The following is a 17,819-nucleotide window of genomic DNA, read 5'->3' as shown; positions in this document are numbered from 1 at the left end:
CCTTCCAATCCACAGATGATCTGATTTGGTAAACAAGCTTTAAAAAAAAAAAAGGCAATCATGCCATGAGGGAACATACTCCTGGCTCAGGAATCTAGACACCTGGATTCTGATCCTAACTTTGCCACTAAATCCCTATGTGATCGTTAGAGAGCCTCTTCTTCTTCGTGCCTCAGTTTCCTTCTTTGGAAAATGAGGAGGTCAAACTAGATCTCTAAGGTCCTAAGTTGAGAGATTCCTAAATATAAACTAGAAATGGGTTTGCCTTCCCTCAAAGAAGTGTGGAATGTGTTCAAGCAGGGATTCTTGACTTGAGGTCCATGTACCTTTTTAAAAAAGAAAAATTGGATGATTGAATTTCAATATAATTACTTTCCTTTGTAGTCCTATTATTTTAGGAATTTTAAAACATTGTTCTGATAAGGGTTCCATAGGCTTCACCAGGCTACCACATGCACACATACACACACACACACACACACACACACGCACACACACACACACACACACACACACACACACACACACACAAGAACTTCTGACTTAATTAAATTAAAACAAATGAAAGACTCAGCCACTGTTTACCTGTTTGACTCTTCCTAAGCTCTTCCTAAGCCTTTAGAAGCTCTAGATTCCCAAATCTTCTGCTTTGGGGAGGGTGGGAGGAGCTAAAAGCATGTCTCACCTGGTAGTATCATCTGATTCCTTTTTACCCAGTGTTAGCAACAAAATCACTGGGGAAAAGGAGGAGAGATATATAGATATTGATCTGATGGCATTTGCACTGGAAATAAGCCAAGAAGATACTTCTACCTCTCTTTTGGGGCCACAAAAGCCTATGCATGATTTCTATTCAACTGTCTTCTCTCATAATATTGATTCTCCCTCACATTCCCTTTGGTACTTTACAGGTTACAAAAGGCTTTCACTCTCACACTTCATTCAGTCCTCACTATGGCTTTGGAGGAGGGCAGGGCAGAGATCATCAAGACCATTTTATAGATGGAGGGTGAAGTTCACAGGAGCATAAGAAAACAGGGCTAAGAAGGCAGTCATTTAAGAAGGCTGCGTATGAGCAGTCAAGGTGTGAATAGTACCTAACTCCTTTGACTATTCACTATGCTATATTATATAATTTCAGAGCTGGGAGGAACCTTGAAGATGACCTAATGTGACTCTCTCATTTTGCAAACAAGGAAAATAAAACCCAAAATTTGGCTTTCCCAGGAACACACAAGCCAACAATATGGCTGAGATTTGAACCCAAGACTCTGGATTTTTAGTCCAGTGCCTCTTTCACTGGATCATGAAATTCAGAAATGGAGGAAACTTTAGAGATCATAGAATCCAGTCCCCCTCTTTTTAACAAATGAGGAAATTGAGAGCCCAAGTGTTTAAATGATTTGCCCAGAGTTGCCCAGGTAGGTAGTGGGTAGAGGAGACAAGATTTGAAGCCAGCTTCTTCTATTCCAAATCCTGAGCTCTTTCCACGAGCTCATTAGGTTCTGGGCAATCCTGGCTACCCTTTGCCTTGCACCCATGTGGCTGCAGGAGCTGTTCCTCACTTCAGGAATGATACACTAGCCTGCAGCTTCTTTCCAGATATAGTGACGTTGAGCTTCAGTTCCACAACCTTCAATGAAAAGGGAAAGGAGAGTCAAGGAAGGAGGAATAGCTTACTTAACCACATAAGCATACTAGTCTTCAAAGACATACTCAGAGTATTGCAAGTGGCAGGATGAGGATGTGGGGAAACTGATAGGAGAAAAGGGAAAAAACCGTAACCAGCCATCATCTCTGTACCTATAGCTCTGGATTTGCGGGACTTTGTACCCTCATTCAACCCATCAACAAATATTTATTAAATGGTTACTATGTGCCAAGATCTCTGCTAGACACTGGGAACACACAGAAAAAAAATGAACTAGTTCTTGCCCTCAAGAAGCTTGCATTCTATCACGTGTGCAACATATATACATATAAGTTTATTCAAAGCACTTGCCCTTTCTCTGACATGAGCCACTAGAGGAAAGCAACAAGTTTGGGGGACCACAAGCAATGCATTAGGGAGAAGGATTAAATATTGTAAGGAAAAAACAAAGATGAAAAAGGATACAATGAGGAAGAGGGGAATCCTAACCATTGTCAGAAAGTTGGAGGGTAGAAGAATGTGATGGCAAAAAGGAAGAAAACAAAGACCACTGAACGTTAAATATTAAGCATAATTTACCCATCTTTAAAATGAGGGAATTGTACTCATTGGTCTCTAAGGTCCTTTGGGGAGGCAATATGGTACAGTGGAGATAAAATTGGTCTTGGATTCAATCCTGCCTCTGCTACTTACTACCTGTATAACCTCAAGCAGGTCACTTCACCTTTCTGTGCCTCAGTTTCCTCATCTATACAATGGGAGGTGTGGACTAGATGTCCTCCAAAGTCTCTTCCCAGCTTACATCTACGATCCGATAATTTTTCGAAGAATGATATACTATCAGAGCTGGAGAGCACCTTAGACATCATCTAGTTCTATGTGTGAGGGATCATCACATTTTACCAAAGAGGAAACTGAGGTCTAGAGAGGATAATGACATTCCTGTGATCCCCAACTGTACCTTGACCCCACTATAGCCATGTCATTTTGGTCCTTTTCAAGCACAAGTGACAACTACCAACCAAGATAGTAGCAACCAAGGCACTGAAAATTTTCTTACAGAAGAAGAAAAATGATTAAAAGGAAATTGAAATCTACAAACACTAACTGCTCTCAATGAGTTCCAGTCACTATATATGGAAAACCTTTATCCCAATGTACTGAAGCAACTGAGGAGTATGATTGCTATGCCACCATGAGTGATTTTGGAAAGATAATGGAGAGCTACTGAAGAATTGGAGATAAATGTTGGACTCCGAGGAGAATTAGGAGTAGAAGCTGCGAAAGGACAAATTTGGGTTTATGTTAGGAGAAAACTTCCTAACAATTAGAAGTATCCTCAAATGTAATGACTAGCCTTAGGAAGCAACAGTTTCCTCCTCATTTGGTGATCTATAAACAGAGGCTAGGTGACTACTTTTCAGATGTTACAGAGGGAATTCTTTGCTACATGTGGATTTGATTACATTAGATAGCCTCTGAGTTCCCTTCCAACTCTGAAACTCTAGGGCTGCACCAAAATCTGGAAGCAAGTCTGAAAACTAGAAACTAATGAGTTTAACTTAAATTTCTGGCAGAATTATAGAACAGATTATTAAAGGAACAATTTGTGATGAAAATGATAGTCAATAAGAGCCAGAATTATTTCATCAAGAATAAGTAATTCACTGTCTGAATTGGTATAGAATGAAATAAGTAGATCCAAAAGGAAAAATATACAATGATTACAAAGTAAGTTGTTTTTTTAATGACTAAAAGGGTACTGAGTTTGGAGTAAATGAAAAATCAACAACAACTCAGAGAAACAGTAATGAAGCAAAACTCTCTCCTTTTAGCAGAAGCAAGAGACTACTTAAGGCAGAATGTTGGATCCATTGCAAGAACAAGGGAAGAATTTAATTTTGAGAGTACAGTAAGAAGGAGGAACTATTTCCAGAAATGACTGTGATATAAGAACAAAAGACATCAATAAAACTTTTTTTTTTCCAAAACAGCATAACCATTATGGAAATTGATCCTACCATTCTGGAAAAAAAAAATTAGAATAATGTGAGAAGAATCATTCAACTTTTCATACTCTTTGATCCAAAAATATCACCACTGGTAATTTTTTTTTCTTTTTCTATATTTCACTACATTTATTTTTCTTCTAATGGGTATATTGAGGAGTGTGCTGGTAAATGTTTAACAACCAGCCCTCTGGGGGGAAGGGAGGTGTACACACAACAAACTTTTAAGTTTAATCTGCATTATTTATATTTCCCCATCTCTTTATTAAGTCTAGACAATAAATCAAATCCTGATTTTTAGTATTTGCCTATTTCTGAGATGTGAATTCTCACACCGAAAATTTAACGATTAGCTCTCTTGAGCTCATTCGAGCTTGCTCCAGCACATCCCTGTATGACCCAAGGGTATCAAAGTCGCAAAATAAAGCCCCATATATACCAACATGTTTGCAGCAGCACTTTTTGTGACAGCAAAGAAACAGAAAGAAAGTGGTTACTCAGTGATTAGGAGCAGCTCAACAAGTTGCCGTGTACAAAGGTGATAGAATATAATTGATCTTACTCTGAAATCAGCTCTCTCTGGTGAGTTGCTCTAAATCTATTGTAAACCATGGCCTGGGGCCTTTCCTAAAACTCTAGGTTCAGAGGTCCCCCCCATTCCAATCCTAGGGACAGGCTCTAAGAGGGTCTTTTCTTTAGTCAAACTCATTTCCTGTCTTCACTGATAGAGCTACTAGACCAATAAATCAAGGGACTGATATAGATAAAATTTACCTAGATTTGAGCAAAAATTTGACAAAGTTTCTCTATCATTTTCATAGACAAAACACATAGATAGTTTAGGTAAGTATATCGTGAGCTAGTTAAAGGACACTACCCAAGGCATTAATGGGTTAATGTCAACAGGAAGGGTGGGGACTGATTTTTCATTTTGTCTTTTTTTTCCTCAGTGTCTAGCACCATTCTCAGATCAGGATTTCTCCTGTTACCAAGAGTCAAGTAGACATTTAATAGTTTGGACTAGGTTGGACTGAATGATGGAAGGGTTCCAGTGGCATGTCCTATAGCATTGACCTCGGCCTTACACAATTTAACTTCCTATATTAGTGACTTGGAAGACTCCATCAAGAGAGCATGCATATCAAAATTTCAGATGACATAAAGTTGAGATAGCTAACATACTGAATGACAAAATCAAGATACAAAAAGATCACAGAGAGCTAGGATGATGAATTGAAGTTATTAGGATAACATTTGATAGGGATAAATGTAAAGTTCAACATAGACTTTAAAAAATCAGCCTCTTAAGCAAAGGAGGGTTCATGAGATAACAAATTATGTGAGGAAGAAAGATCTGATCCTGTTAGTGAACTACAATCTTATTAGGAATCAACAGCGTCACATGGTAGGTCAAAGCTCCTAGCATGCATGAAGTGAGGCATTGTGCCTAGAATGAAGGAAGTGACAGTCCTACTCTACGCTGGCCTTAGTCACCTAGCAGGGCAGCTAGGTGCTGCAGTAGATGGAGAGTCAGGCCTGGATTCAGGAGAAAATGAGTTCAAATTCCACGTGAGACACTTACCAGCTGTGTAATCTCAGGCAAGTCACTTAACCTCTCTGACTGCCTTGCTGTCATCTTTTGTAAAATGGGGATAAGTAATAGCAACTACCTCCCAGTGTTATTGTGGGGATCAAATGAAATAATAATTGTAAAGTGTTTAGCACAGTGCCAGGCACACAGTAAGCACTATAAAAATGTTATCTATTATTATTATTATTATTAGTCAGACAAATACTGAGTATTTTGTTCCATTCTGCACATCATATTTTAGAAGGACGTTGAAAGAACAGAATACATATAGAGCAAGGCAACCAGGATGCTGAGAGGACTGGAGTACTTGTCATAGAAGGATTCATTAAAGAAACTATGTTTATTCAGCCAGGAGAAGAAAAGATTCAGTGGGGAACATGCTAGTTGCCTTCAAGTATTTACAGAATTGTCATTTGACAGAAGGCCTGCTTAAGATCTAGTTATTCTGCTTGGTCTCCAGAAACTAGAAAGAGTAACAATGGGGGAAATTTTCAGAAGTGGCATATTTTGGCACTATGTGAGTAAAACACCCTAGTAATAAGACAAGTCCAACAGGAGACCTTAGGAGCTGCCTTGGGAATTAATGGATTGTCCCTCCCTGAGGAGTTTTTAAAGTTGAGGATGGATGATGTTGTCGAAGTGATTGTCAAGGGTGATGGAAAAGGGATTCATAGTCAACTCTACGTTGGACTAGTTGGCTACTGAGATCTTTTCCAGTTTTGAGAGTCTATGAGTCTTTGATCTGGAAGGTATCCTAGAATACGAAATATTAGAGCCTTTGAACAGGATGTCAGAACTGGAATCTACCCAAGAAACACAGAACGTCACAAGAAGAAATGACTTAACTACATAGCAGTTCAGAGATAGGCAGGATGAAATTTAGCGATGAAAAGGGCCTTGAAGTATAAACTTTCAGAAGTAATTGATCTTAGAATAGAGAATGCCCAAGTTGAAAAGGACCTTATAACTTGGGACGTCAGAACTGGAAGTGATCTTATAAGATAGAATGTCAGAGCTGCGTGGTTTCTCCCTTTTGTTCTGATTCTTCTTTCACAACATGACTAATGTGGAAATATCTTTAATATAATTGTACATATATAGCCTATTTTAGATTGCATACTGTCTTCTGAAAGGGGGAGGGGAAAGAAGGGGAAAAATTTAGAACTCAAAATCTTATGAAAGTGAATGTTTAAAACTAAAAATAAATAAGTAAATGAATTTAATTTTAAAAAAATGAATGTCAGAGCTGGAAAGAACCCTAGGACATGCTGTTTCTTACAGGTAGAATTCTCTCCTGTCCCAAAGTCCTCAACTTCAACCTCTCCACCCATCCCCTTGCCTGTTAAAATACAGAGTATTCTTTCATGTGTACTTAACCAATTCATTTAACATCACTGAATCTCAGGACTCTGATCTGTGGAATGGAAATGATGATGACATCTGTCCCTACCTCACATGCCCCTGGCAAAGATGAGTGAATCCATGAGCTCAGTACCCAGCCTGTGTAGTATGCTTTAGAGGACTGGCCAGATTGGAGAGGAAATAGGCAGAACTTAGAGTCAGCTATTCCATCCTGATCCTTACCATATCCAGAGAGAAGAGGGACTTGAAGGCTGAGTTAGAGGAGATAGCCAAGACCTCCATAAGGTAATTGAGCATTAATGATGTTCTGTTTCTGTGGATCGTAGGGGAGGGTGAAGTACTGATCCGAGCCTTCATCGTTATGGGCATGGACTTAGGGAATTGGTGTTGGACCTGTGGAAGGCAAAGAGAAAGAGGAGCCTTCAGGATTCCTGCCAGATCCTAGAAATACAGACATACCTCCTATGGTACAGGATGTCCCAAGGACAATCATCTTCCTATCTTTGTTGCAGAATAGAAAGGGAAAAATGGAGGCCATAAGTGCTCATCCACAGCCCCAGTCATGGGCTTTAGTTACTAAGCCTGTGGTCAACCCTGTCCCACTAAGAACAAGCAATAAGACTGGGCTTAAGCCCACCCTTAAGGGTGGTACACTGGATAGAGCACTGGGTTGGAACCAGGAAGACTCATCCTCTTGAGTTCAAATCTAGCTTCAGACACTTACTAGCTGTGTGACCCTGGGCAAGTCACTTAACCCTGTTTGCCTCAGTTTTCTGATCTGTAAAATGAGGTGGAAAAGGAAATCGCAAACCACTCCAGTGTCTTTGCCAAGGAAACCCCAAATGGGGTCACAAAGAGTCTGAAATGACTCAACAACAACAAAGATATTACCCATCAGGACAGCGCCACACACGTACCCCATTGCCCAGCAAATAAGGATCATACTATCCCTAGCCCCTTGTCACCATCAACCAGATGCAGAGACAGACATCCCAGAAACAGACCTCAGGAATCAGGCTCCCCAGCACTGATGTGGCCAGCGGATTGTTTTTAGAGTTCTGAAAGTAACACAAATAATAACAATAATAAATGCATTATTGAAAAGCCACATTGCATACTGGAAAGAGCACTGAATAAGGAGTCAGGAAACCTAGGTTGTGGTCCCAGCTTTGCCACCGACTGTATGGGTAGCCTTGGATACAGTCACCCCCTCTCTGCCAGCCTGTTTATTCTTTACAAATATTCCAATTCAAGACAACAAGCATTTCTTAAGCAGAGTATATACACGGTCAATAATCCTTGCATTGTCCTCCTTATAGACATAATGGAAGGACCAAATGAGAGTAGAAATAAAATGCTTTGGTATAAGGAGTCCCCAGGAGATGACTATGGAAAGGGCTGTGAACAGGCAGTTTTCAAAGGAAGAAATGCACGCTGTCAGTAGTCATGTTAAGAATGCAACAAATCACTAAAAATACAATAAATGCAAATTAAGCAGTCCTGAAGTTTTGCCACATACTCATGTATTTGAAAGTGACAAAAGACAAAAAATGGCAAATACTAGGGGAAGGGGAAGGGGGGGAGGTGTTGAACATACCAAAACTCAAACACACTGTTGATGGATAAGTTAATCAGTCCAACCACTCTGGAAATCACTTTGGAATTCTTTTTCTCTTATTTGAGTCTTCTTGTACAAAATGATGAATATAGAAATACTTTACACGATTGCATATGTATAGCCTATATCTTATTGCTCACCATTTCACAGAGGGGGTAGAGGAGAAGGGAGAGATAGAATTTGAAAATCAAAGCTTAAAAAAAACAAATGTTAAAAAATTGTTTTAACGTGTAATTGGGGGAAGTGTGTGTGTGTGCGTGTGTGTGTGTGTGTGTGTGTGTGTGTGTGTGTGTGTAATAAAAATAAGGGGTAAAAAGTAATTTCACTGCACATATCCTTTGACCAATGATGTCACTTACCAGGAGGCCAGAGATAGAGGGGAAGGTTTTATATGTGTGTGTGTATATATGTATACATACATATATACGTGTGTGTGTGTGTGTGTGTGTGTACAAAAATGTTTCTAGTAGCATTTTTGTAGTAGCAAAAAACTGGAAGGAAAGTGAGTGCCTACGAGGTGGAGAAGGTCTGAACAAATTGAGACATGTGAATGTAGGGCGAAATTACAGCATTGCAGGAAATAATAAGTACAAGGAATTCAGATAAACTTGGCAAGCCTTACATGAACTGATGCAGAATAAAACAAGCAAAACCAGGAGAAAAATGTACGCAGTAATCACAATCATGTAAAAGAAAATAGCACTGTGAGGCAGTGAGGTGGCGCAATGGATAGAGCACCAGTCCTGGATTCAGGAGGACCTGAATTCAAACCCATCCTCAGACACATAACACTTACTAGCTGTGTGACCCTGGGCAAGTCACTTAACCCCAATTGCCCCAAAAAGATAAAAATAAAATAAAATAAAATAAATTGAAATGGCTTTACAGACTTTGCCAGCCCACCATCTGAAAACTAACCTGCCTAAAATGAGGGAGGCTCTTCACGAAGAATCAACCACAAAGGAGTGAATTTTCTGGTCAAAGCAATTTACAAAACCACCTGCTAAAGGCATGGAAAAAGGGATTATCTGAGTGGACAGAGGAAGTATCCATATGGATGAAATCAAGGACCCACACAATAAATCTTTCTGTGGGCTTATTTCCAGAGAGGGGAAAATGTGTCTGCACAGGTAAAACCATATTCCAAGAAACACGGAGTAAAATTACCTACTCTGATGCTATCATTGGCTCCATTCAAGTACTTGAAAGCATCTACTCCCTCTACTTCGTTCCAAAGGAATCTGTTCTGTTTTACTCTTAAATGTCTTATTCTGTGGTTTACTCCACAGTTTTCTCAAGTCATTTAAGAGTTTCATGTGCAACAATCTTTTTTGTTGTACTATGTTATAGAGATGCTTGTTTCATTCCACTAATTAAAAATAAAATTTTAAAAAATTTTAAAAACAGGCAGAGCAAAAATGTTAAATACATGTTAACATAACAATCCCACATGTGTACAGCACTTAATGCTTTTTGAAGTGTTTTTACATGCAATAGCATATGCAAGATCGGGTATTAGTTATTGTCTTTATTTTGTAGATAGGGAACCCCACAAAGAGTACCAAAGAGGAATGATGAAAAGAATGTGAAAAGAAACTTGTGAGGAAAGAATACTAAGGAAAGAGATAGAACAGCTGTCTTTCTTTAGGCAATCACAGTGACCCACAGGAAATCTGCCTCCACTTACCAACTGGCCCGTGATGTCTAGATTAATGGACCCAGACTTCTGCATGAGGAAGTAGATTGAGTCAAGCGTCTCCTTTGGGAATACAAAGTTGACCATGGCATTCCTAGAGCCCACTCGTTGAGGCAGAGAGAAGGAGGACACATCTGGAGGGAGAATGATTGGCTTGCCCAGCAGATAGAATGTGATCTAGTCAGAGAGTTTGAGGGAGAAAAACAGGATCTTAATGCAGACCTCTATAACATCAGTATTGCTCTTGAAGGCCAGAAGACTTTACTGGGTATGGCAAGGAATCAGCGAAAGATCAGATTACCAGCATCAGGGCATTCCTGTAGTCGGGTTTGATTAGCAAGACTGACTCATTTCATGTAGGGGAGTACCAGCTCATGAAGACCCACCCCAGGTGCACATTTGCAACAGTGAACCTTCTTATACGAGCCCTTTGAGTCCGAGCTTCCTAGTTTCAAAGTCTTGTGCAACTGCCATCTTAGATCCACTTCTTACCACACCCAATGCCAAGATTCTTATATTGTTAATACTCCCTATCTAATCATTCTTGCCACCTTCTTTTGCCTCCTCATAGTTCATATGGTTTTTACCGTGTTTGAAAAAGTTTCCTTTATACCTGATAGAGCCTTTCATGATGGATGTCCATGTCTTTTATGGCCCTTTCTATGAACCACAGAAGCAGACATCACCTCTGTTGGCCTTCAACATGGGTTTGGGTCCAAAAACCAAATAAGTGATGCCATTCCTGATTATTTCATGTTGTTTTAGGGCTGTTTAAAGAACCTCTATACTCCAGCCCCATCAATTCAATTTATTTCAATTCATTCAATTTCTGTGTCTATACAATGATGGGAATATGTGATCTCTAAGGTCCCTCCCTTCGAGTGCTATGAATTCAACAAGTATTTATGAAATGCCTACTGTATGTAGAAGCTAGTGTTAGGTGTTAGGGAAAAAATAGAGTTTAGATAAGACATTTCTTCTGTGGCCCACAGAAGAAATATGAAATATATACAGGTAATATAATATTGTTTATTCTTATCTCTCCTTCCCAACATATTCCTTCTGCTCCAACTAAGTCAGTTTCCTCCATGTTTTGCAGCACATAATATTCACACCCAGTTTCTATGGCTTTGTTTAAATTGTTCTCTCCTCACCTGAAATGCACACCATCTTCTCCTCTCTAAATCCTGCCATCTTTTGAGGTCCAACTCATGTCCCATTCCCTCCAGGAAACTTGTCCTTATTACCCTCACTGAAGGATAGTCTCACTTTTTCCAGGTTCCTGAAGTACTTAGATTCTGAACTTAATTTGTCCCTTGATCAAATCCCATGATGCATTCTTTGTTTATTGTGACATGTTCTATTTACACACACACACACACACACACACACACACACACACACACACACCCAATAGGCTTGAGGGCAGGCTCTGGGCCTCTTTCTCCTATCTACATCACAACTTAGCCCAGACAGGTACTCAAGGAATCCTAGGCTGTTTGGGCTATTGGGGAAGCAAGTCCTTTGTCATAACCTGAAGGTTCCCAAACTAAAGGGTAGAAGACGTGGCAGAAGGTTGGAGACTAGTCAGCAATAGGTAAGCTCAGAACTTACATTGATATTCAAGGACATGTGTTCTTTGGTGATGGTAGGTAGGTCGGTCAAAGAGTAGCTGATTTGGGATTCAGGACCAAGAGGGTGAAGACCTAGAATTACAAAAGAACAGACTCTCCCATCCAAAACCACCATTAGAGATTGCCTAGTGCAATAAAGACCACTGGGTACAGTGGATAGAGCACTGGACCTGGAGTCAGGAATATCTGAGTTGAGTTCTAGCCTCAGATACGTCCTAGCTTTGAGACCCTGAGCAAATTAACTAACCTCTGCCTGTCTCAGTTTCCCCGCCTATAAATGGGAATAATAACAGCACCCCCCTCCCAGGGTTGTTGTGAACATAAAATGAGATAATATTTATAAAGTACTTGGCACATAGTAGGTCCTCTAAAAAATTGAATTTACTTCTTTCCGATACTCTCATTTTATAAAGGAAGAAAATAAAGCCAAGAAAGAGGAAGCACTACCCACCTAAAGTCATAAGAAGAGTTAGTATCAGAACCAGTCTAATAGTCTATGTTCTAACAACCCTTCCAAACCTGCTATTCTGTATTCTATGGTCCAAGGGCCTTTCTAGCTCTAATGTTCTATGGTTCTTGTCTTAGGCATCAGGTATAGTGGAAAGTTCATTGGATTTGGAGTCAGACAACCAGTGTTTGACCATCTTCAATATTGACTAGATAGATGAATCATTTAACCGCTCTGAGCCTCAGTTTCCTCACCTATAAGATGGGAATGATAGAATGGTAACATGCTATATTGAAGAGAACACTCAATTTACAATGGGAATACCAGAGTTCAGATCCTTGACCTACTCAAGGACTTGTGAGACCTTAGGAAAGTCAATCCCTTTGGGCTTCAGTTTCCTTTTGGGTAAAATCAGGAGACTTGAAGCAAAGGATCTCAAAAGTCACTCAAAAGTTCCATATCCCATAATTCTATGAACCATACTTTTGACTATCTAGATTACAGGGGTGCTAAATGGAGAGTGCTTTGTAAGCTGGAAGGTTACCTATAAATATGTTGGCTTCCTCACATAGCCCAAGACACAAGCCTGAACACAGAGCAGGTGCCCATCTTGGAGATTCATTGATGACTAATTGCTTCTAATGATCTATACTCCTAGATATTGGCTAAGTACACACTGTTCTCTTGACTTACATTTGATGATTCTGCTCCCTTGAACCTGAGGGGCATCTGTGATGCCTCATGAATCTGGGCCCAGCCAGAGGGTGAGCAGCCAAATCAAGTCAGCTCACAACACTTACCAATCATTGTACCCAGATAAACATTCAGTCCTTCAACCAGGAAAAGGAGCTTTGAACACAGCTGTACCAACCAGAAAGAGGACAAACACCTTGTTAATTAAGTAGGTGGTCAAGGCTAAAGAAGGAAGAGCCAGTGGCCATCTACACCAATTAATTCCATTAGCAAGCATTTATTAAGTGCTTATGATGTGGCAGGCCACATGTTAAGCTCTGGGCAGGCAAGCAAAAAGGAAATGCAGTCCTCACCCACAAGCAGCTTACATTCTAATGGAAGAGGCAGCATGTACACAAATAGACAAACACAAGACAGTAGATGAAGGCAACCTCAGAGGGAAAGATGTTAGCAACAGGGGGCACTGAGAGAGATCTCCTGCAATGTCTATCCCCAAAATCCCTCCTTTCCCAATGAGACTGAAATGCCTTCAGTGGGGACAAAGACCTCCATTCTCAAAAAGAAGTCAAGACTGAAAAGGTCAATTAGGCTGAGAGAGGTATCCCAGGAACAGATAGATATTCATGGAGAGAAGTAGGGAATGGCAAGGTACATCAGGTCTTAGAGTGTCTCTCAAGGTCAAGAGACCTTAAAAAAGGAAGTACGAGAATTAGAGAGAGCAGAAACAGTACACAAAACCAAAGCTGGGGTCACCGAAGACAAACTTGACCCACTTCAAAGTTTTGCTACCTCTAGGCCAATCCTGGGGACAATTGTTCCCTCCCTTCGAGATTTTTTTGTAGGGACAAAAGTGATTTGAAACCATAAGGGGCTATAGAAACATTAATGTTAAAGAGTTGATGTCAAGTCATATCCTTTCTATATGAACTCTCAATGGATTCCTACTTAAGTAGGGATTTCATTCCAGGAAACAATGTGTAACTGCTGATAAATTCCTCTTTTTCTGTCCTCAGAAAAATCTAAACTATGTAATCCAGAACATTTTCCTTTTTCCTGTAGGATCCAGGAAATTTAGAACCACATCTCTTGACCCAGAGCTTTAAGCAACTCATCCAGGTTACTAAATAGCACCAGTGCCCACTGCTTCCTGCCAAAGGCATTTCCTCTGTTTCAATCTATTCTGAAGTAAGCAGGGGAATGATGATCAGCACCTTTTAAAATATCAATAAAATCCTTCACAATGTACATATGGCACTTTGGGACTTTTCAAACTATTTCTACATCTGCCATCTCCTTTGAACCTTGGGACTTCCCTGCAAAGTCAATAGGGAATGGACTTTCCTCATTTACAGGTGGCAAAACTGTCCAAGGAAATCCTAAAAAGGATGTTAAGAGAATGGTGAGTAGGATGTGAATAGATGATGGTAGGAAGATGCAGGGGGGCAATATAAGGAGAATCCTACAGAGTCATAGGCCTCTCCAGCCACCTCCATAAGGTCCTGGGGTATCACAAGAAAAGAGTCCCTCTTTCAGCCTGCCAGAAACCACTGCTCCCCTATTCCCACAGGCTCAAACAAACTCCAAGCCTAGAAAGGGACCCCTCCAGCTGAAAACTGTCCTGGCCCCTCAATTCATTTGGGAAAATAGATAGTACAACATGGTGCATTTCACAGATGAGAGAAAAGGCCAGGCTCCAAAATCATCCCACTGGTGCTTAAAATTCTATTATTATCAGAGTTGCTAATTTCACTGGCATTTGAATTAAACATTCCAAAAAGCTGAAGCCAAAAGGTTCTTTACCTTATCAGGTAAGATAATTCTAATATATCCCAGGATAGGATTCCATAATTCTTTTAACCTAGAGAGGCCAAGTAAAACATGCCTATCAGATAAGGTGAATACACATCCCTCCAGCTCCACAGACTTAGCCCAAATGTCCAGAATGTAAGCTGTTCCCTGCCTTCACCTGGGTCCTCTTCCCTACAGCTTTCTTCAGTGCTCCCCATCAGGATATCCCTATGGCCCATCCCCTATGGGAACATATGAAGGAGAGTTTGTATGAAGCTCACAGTCTTTCCTCGAAGGAAGGGACCTAGAAGGAAGGGAACCATCTGGTCTAACTTATATCTGGATCCTACAGGATGCTAGGTGGTTCAATGGATAGAGAGCTGGGCCTGGAGTCAGGAAGACCTGAGTTCAAATCCAGCCTCAGACTTTCACTAGCTGCGTGACCCTGGGCAAGTCACTTAATCCTGTTTGCCTCAGTTTACTTATCTGTAAAATGAGTGGAGAAGGAAATGGCAAACCACTCTAGTATCTTTGCCAAATGGGGTCACGAAGAGTCAGATACAACTGAAACAACTGAACACCAAAATATCTGGATCCTAATCCCCTCTACAAAATCTACACTATGTAGTCACCCAGTCTCTGTCAGAGACTCAGTTACTCCCAAGGGAGCCATTCCATCCCCAGGCAGCTGTAATTGTCAGGACGTGTTTCTCATGTTGAGACAGACTCTGCCTCCCTTCGCTTCCTCCCACTGCTCCAAGTTCAACACTCTGGGGCCAAGCAGAAAAAGTCTAAACTTTCATCACGTGGCAGCCATTAGACCACTATTTGCCTGTGACAACACAGGCTGGATTGGGTATTCTCAGCCACTGAGCAGTTCAGGGCTCTCTCCAAACGTTTGGGGTAGAAGGGCAGCTGCTATACAGGGGAAAGATCACTGCCTTCAAAGTCAGAGGATCTGAATCCCAGCTCTGCTACATGTGTGACTGTGAGCAAATCATTCAACCTTCCTGAGCATCTGTTTTCTCAGCATCTGTAAAAAATGAGTGGAGGAAATTAGACCTCTAAGTGCCCCTCCCGCTTTAAATGCCACAATTTCACATGACCTGGGGACTAGGAGTCAGGAGGTCCAGATTCTAGTCCCAGTCCGCCAGCAGTCAGATGTACGTATGACCTTTGGCAGGTCATCATTATCATAGACCATAGACCATCACAGCAGGAAGGGATTTTTCATCCAAATCTTTTTGTTTTTCAGAGGAGAAATTTGAGGCTTAGATCAGGAGAAATGACTTGCCCAAGGTCAGGCGACAAATGAGAATGAGAGCCAGCACTAACTATCTAAGAACCTGCCTGACTTCTTTGTCCAGAGTGTTTTTTTTGATATATGATACTGAAAGAAGTCTCCATTTGGTTCATTGGTTAATAAACAGTAAGTAGGGAATTAATGCAGAGGATCATTGTCTCAGGGATACCTTACACAATCTTTTCTAGGACTACATCTAAGTTATTTAGGGTGTCTGAGATCTCAGGTGTCACCAAAACCAAGTCATCTCCTACATTATTGTCTTTGCTTATGCTGTTCTCTCTACCTAGAATTCCTCCCCTCTCCTGTTCACCCATGGAATTCCTATCCATTCTCAAATGTCAGCTCATTTGGAAAGGTTTCTTTGATATCCCCTAGGCTGACAAAAAAATTCCCTTCAGACTTCAAGTAGCACTTTGAACTTCTCTAATGCAATATTGCACATTATAGTTATTTATGTATTGTTCTGCTCCTTTACTAGACTATAAGCTCAATGCAGGCAGGGACCCTGACATATAAATTTGAATTTCCTATATTCCAGAGGTTCTGCATGTTGTAATTACTCAATATGTGTTTATTAAATTAATGAATGAATGAAAGCTTAGAATCCCTGGTATAACTGAAGTATAACTGAAGACTCCCAGGAGCCCTATCACTTAACCCTCCTTCTATCACTTGACCTATAAAAAGTCCCACCTCCAGGCCCCTGCTCATGTGACACACGTGATATAAGGAGATGCTCAGGGTACATACCCGTCTTCTCTGTAGATAACAGTGATATCCTCAGGGATGGATTTGCAGAGAGAAACGCCCACAAGTGGTGATCCTGTGGTGGCTTGAGTGACGACTATATCTGCCGTGATATTAATAGCCACTCTCAGTTTGTGGAGATTCTTTGTTCTGCACAGAAAGAACCCAGAATTTACTTTTTTACTCTTTTGGCTTTATTTTATCTTGTCATCTCATTGAGTCACTGGCTTCCACTTGATCTAATCTAACTGTCAAGGAGTTTGATTTTGCACAAGGTTTTATAACTCTCCTACCAAGCCATTAATTTCCTGCCTAATTCTGTCTTCCACAGTTACCATTTCTTTTCCAGTTTTTTCTCTAACATTTTCATTTCATTAACAAAAAATATTTTAATGCTTTTTTAAAAAAATTCTTGCTTCATCTCATCCAAAAATTCTAGTTGAATGTGTGCCTATACTGTGCTATTCTTTGAGATTTTGCATGTAGACATTTTAGAGTCATTCTCTTTTTCTGGATTTGTATATTAGGCGTCCCTGTCACCATATTTTTTTTTTTTGGTTTTTATGGTGAGATTTTTTTTTTTGCTTGCTTTTTTGCTCATTCTTCCAGCCTTACTTCCTGACTTTGGACTCAATGTTAGAGCCAGGCTTTGTGTACTTCTGAAGAGAAGGTCTAGGCTAGTGCTACTGATGCTTTCTTGGGGTACTGAATGTCACATTGTTCCAGGATCCCAGGGAACAGCTCAGGCTGGGGGATTTGCCAGCTTTTGGGGCTCCCAAATTGGTCTGATACAGTTTAAAGCCTGATTGTTGTCTCCCTGGACTGAATGATGCAAATTCCTGTCCTAGGTTTGGGTCTGGGCAACAGCAAAACACTGCTAGATTCCACCCCTACCATTGATCTGGGAAGCTCTGTTAGTTCAGAGTGACAGAAATTCAGGCTTCCCATTGGTCTGGAATTCCTGCCCTGGTTATGCTTCTACAGGTTTCAGATTGGACTAGAGCTATAACTGAGGCCCTGCTCTGTTCCCAGGTTCCATCACAACACTGCTGCTTGCTTCTGAAATAGCTCTTCTCTTGATACACAGCCCAGAACCTGGAGATGCTGGAGGTGCTGAGGGTAATGAGAGAGGAATCATGGTGCAGGTGCCCTCCTCAGTCTACCTCCAGGTGTGTGATCTGGAACTGGGTAGTGTATGGCAAAACTGCCAGTTGGCATGTGTCACCATCAAGGTGCCCCAGCCTGGGTCTGGGGTTGCCCCAGTATGAGCTTGGGA

The 17,819-nt window shown here is 40.7% G+C and overlaps 1 protein-coding gene across 1 annotated transcript in view; it reads right to left on the bottom strand.

Moving 5' to 3' along the window:
* Nucleotides 1–17,819, bottom strand: part of BPIFB2 (BPI fold containing family B member 2) — a 38,559-nt gene that overhangs the window by 9,673 nt on the left and 11,067 nt on the right. The window contains exons 5-12 of the mRNA XM_020990545.2: nucleotides 16,547–16,693; nucleotides 14,503–14,560; nucleotides 12,810–12,870; nucleotides 11,542–11,633; nucleotides 9,919–10,104; nucleotides 7,618–7,671; nucleotides 6,836–7,006; nucleotides 1,566–1,633 (exon numbers count right to left, since the gene is read on the bottom strand). Of these exons, the coding sequence (XP_020846204.1) occupies nucleotides 1,566–1,633; nucleotides 6,836–7,006; nucleotides 7,618–7,671; nucleotides 9,919–10,104; nucleotides 11,542–11,633; nucleotides 12,810–12,870; nucleotides 14,503–14,560; nucleotides 16,547–16,693 (837 nt within the window). The remainder of the gene's footprint in view (nucleotides 1–1,565; nucleotides 1,634–6,835; nucleotides 7,007–7,617; nucleotides 7,672–9,918; nucleotides 10,105–11,541; nucleotides 11,634–12,809; nucleotides 12,871–14,502; nucleotides 14,561–16,546; nucleotides 16,694–17,819) is intronic.

This window comes from Phascolarctos cinereus, unplaced genomic scaffold (assembly GCF_003287225.1).
Source record: "Phascolarctos cinereus isolate Bilbo 61053 unplaced genomic scaffold, phaCin_HiC Scaffold_2;HRSCAF=192, whole genome shotgun sequence".
NCBI classification, from domain to species: Eukaryota; Metazoa; Chordata; class Mammalia; order Diprotodontia; family Phascolarctidae; genus Phascolarctos; species Phascolarctos cinereus.
Note: the sequence above shows the minus strand (reverse complement) of the source record. Positions and strands in the feature narration are given on the sequence as shown.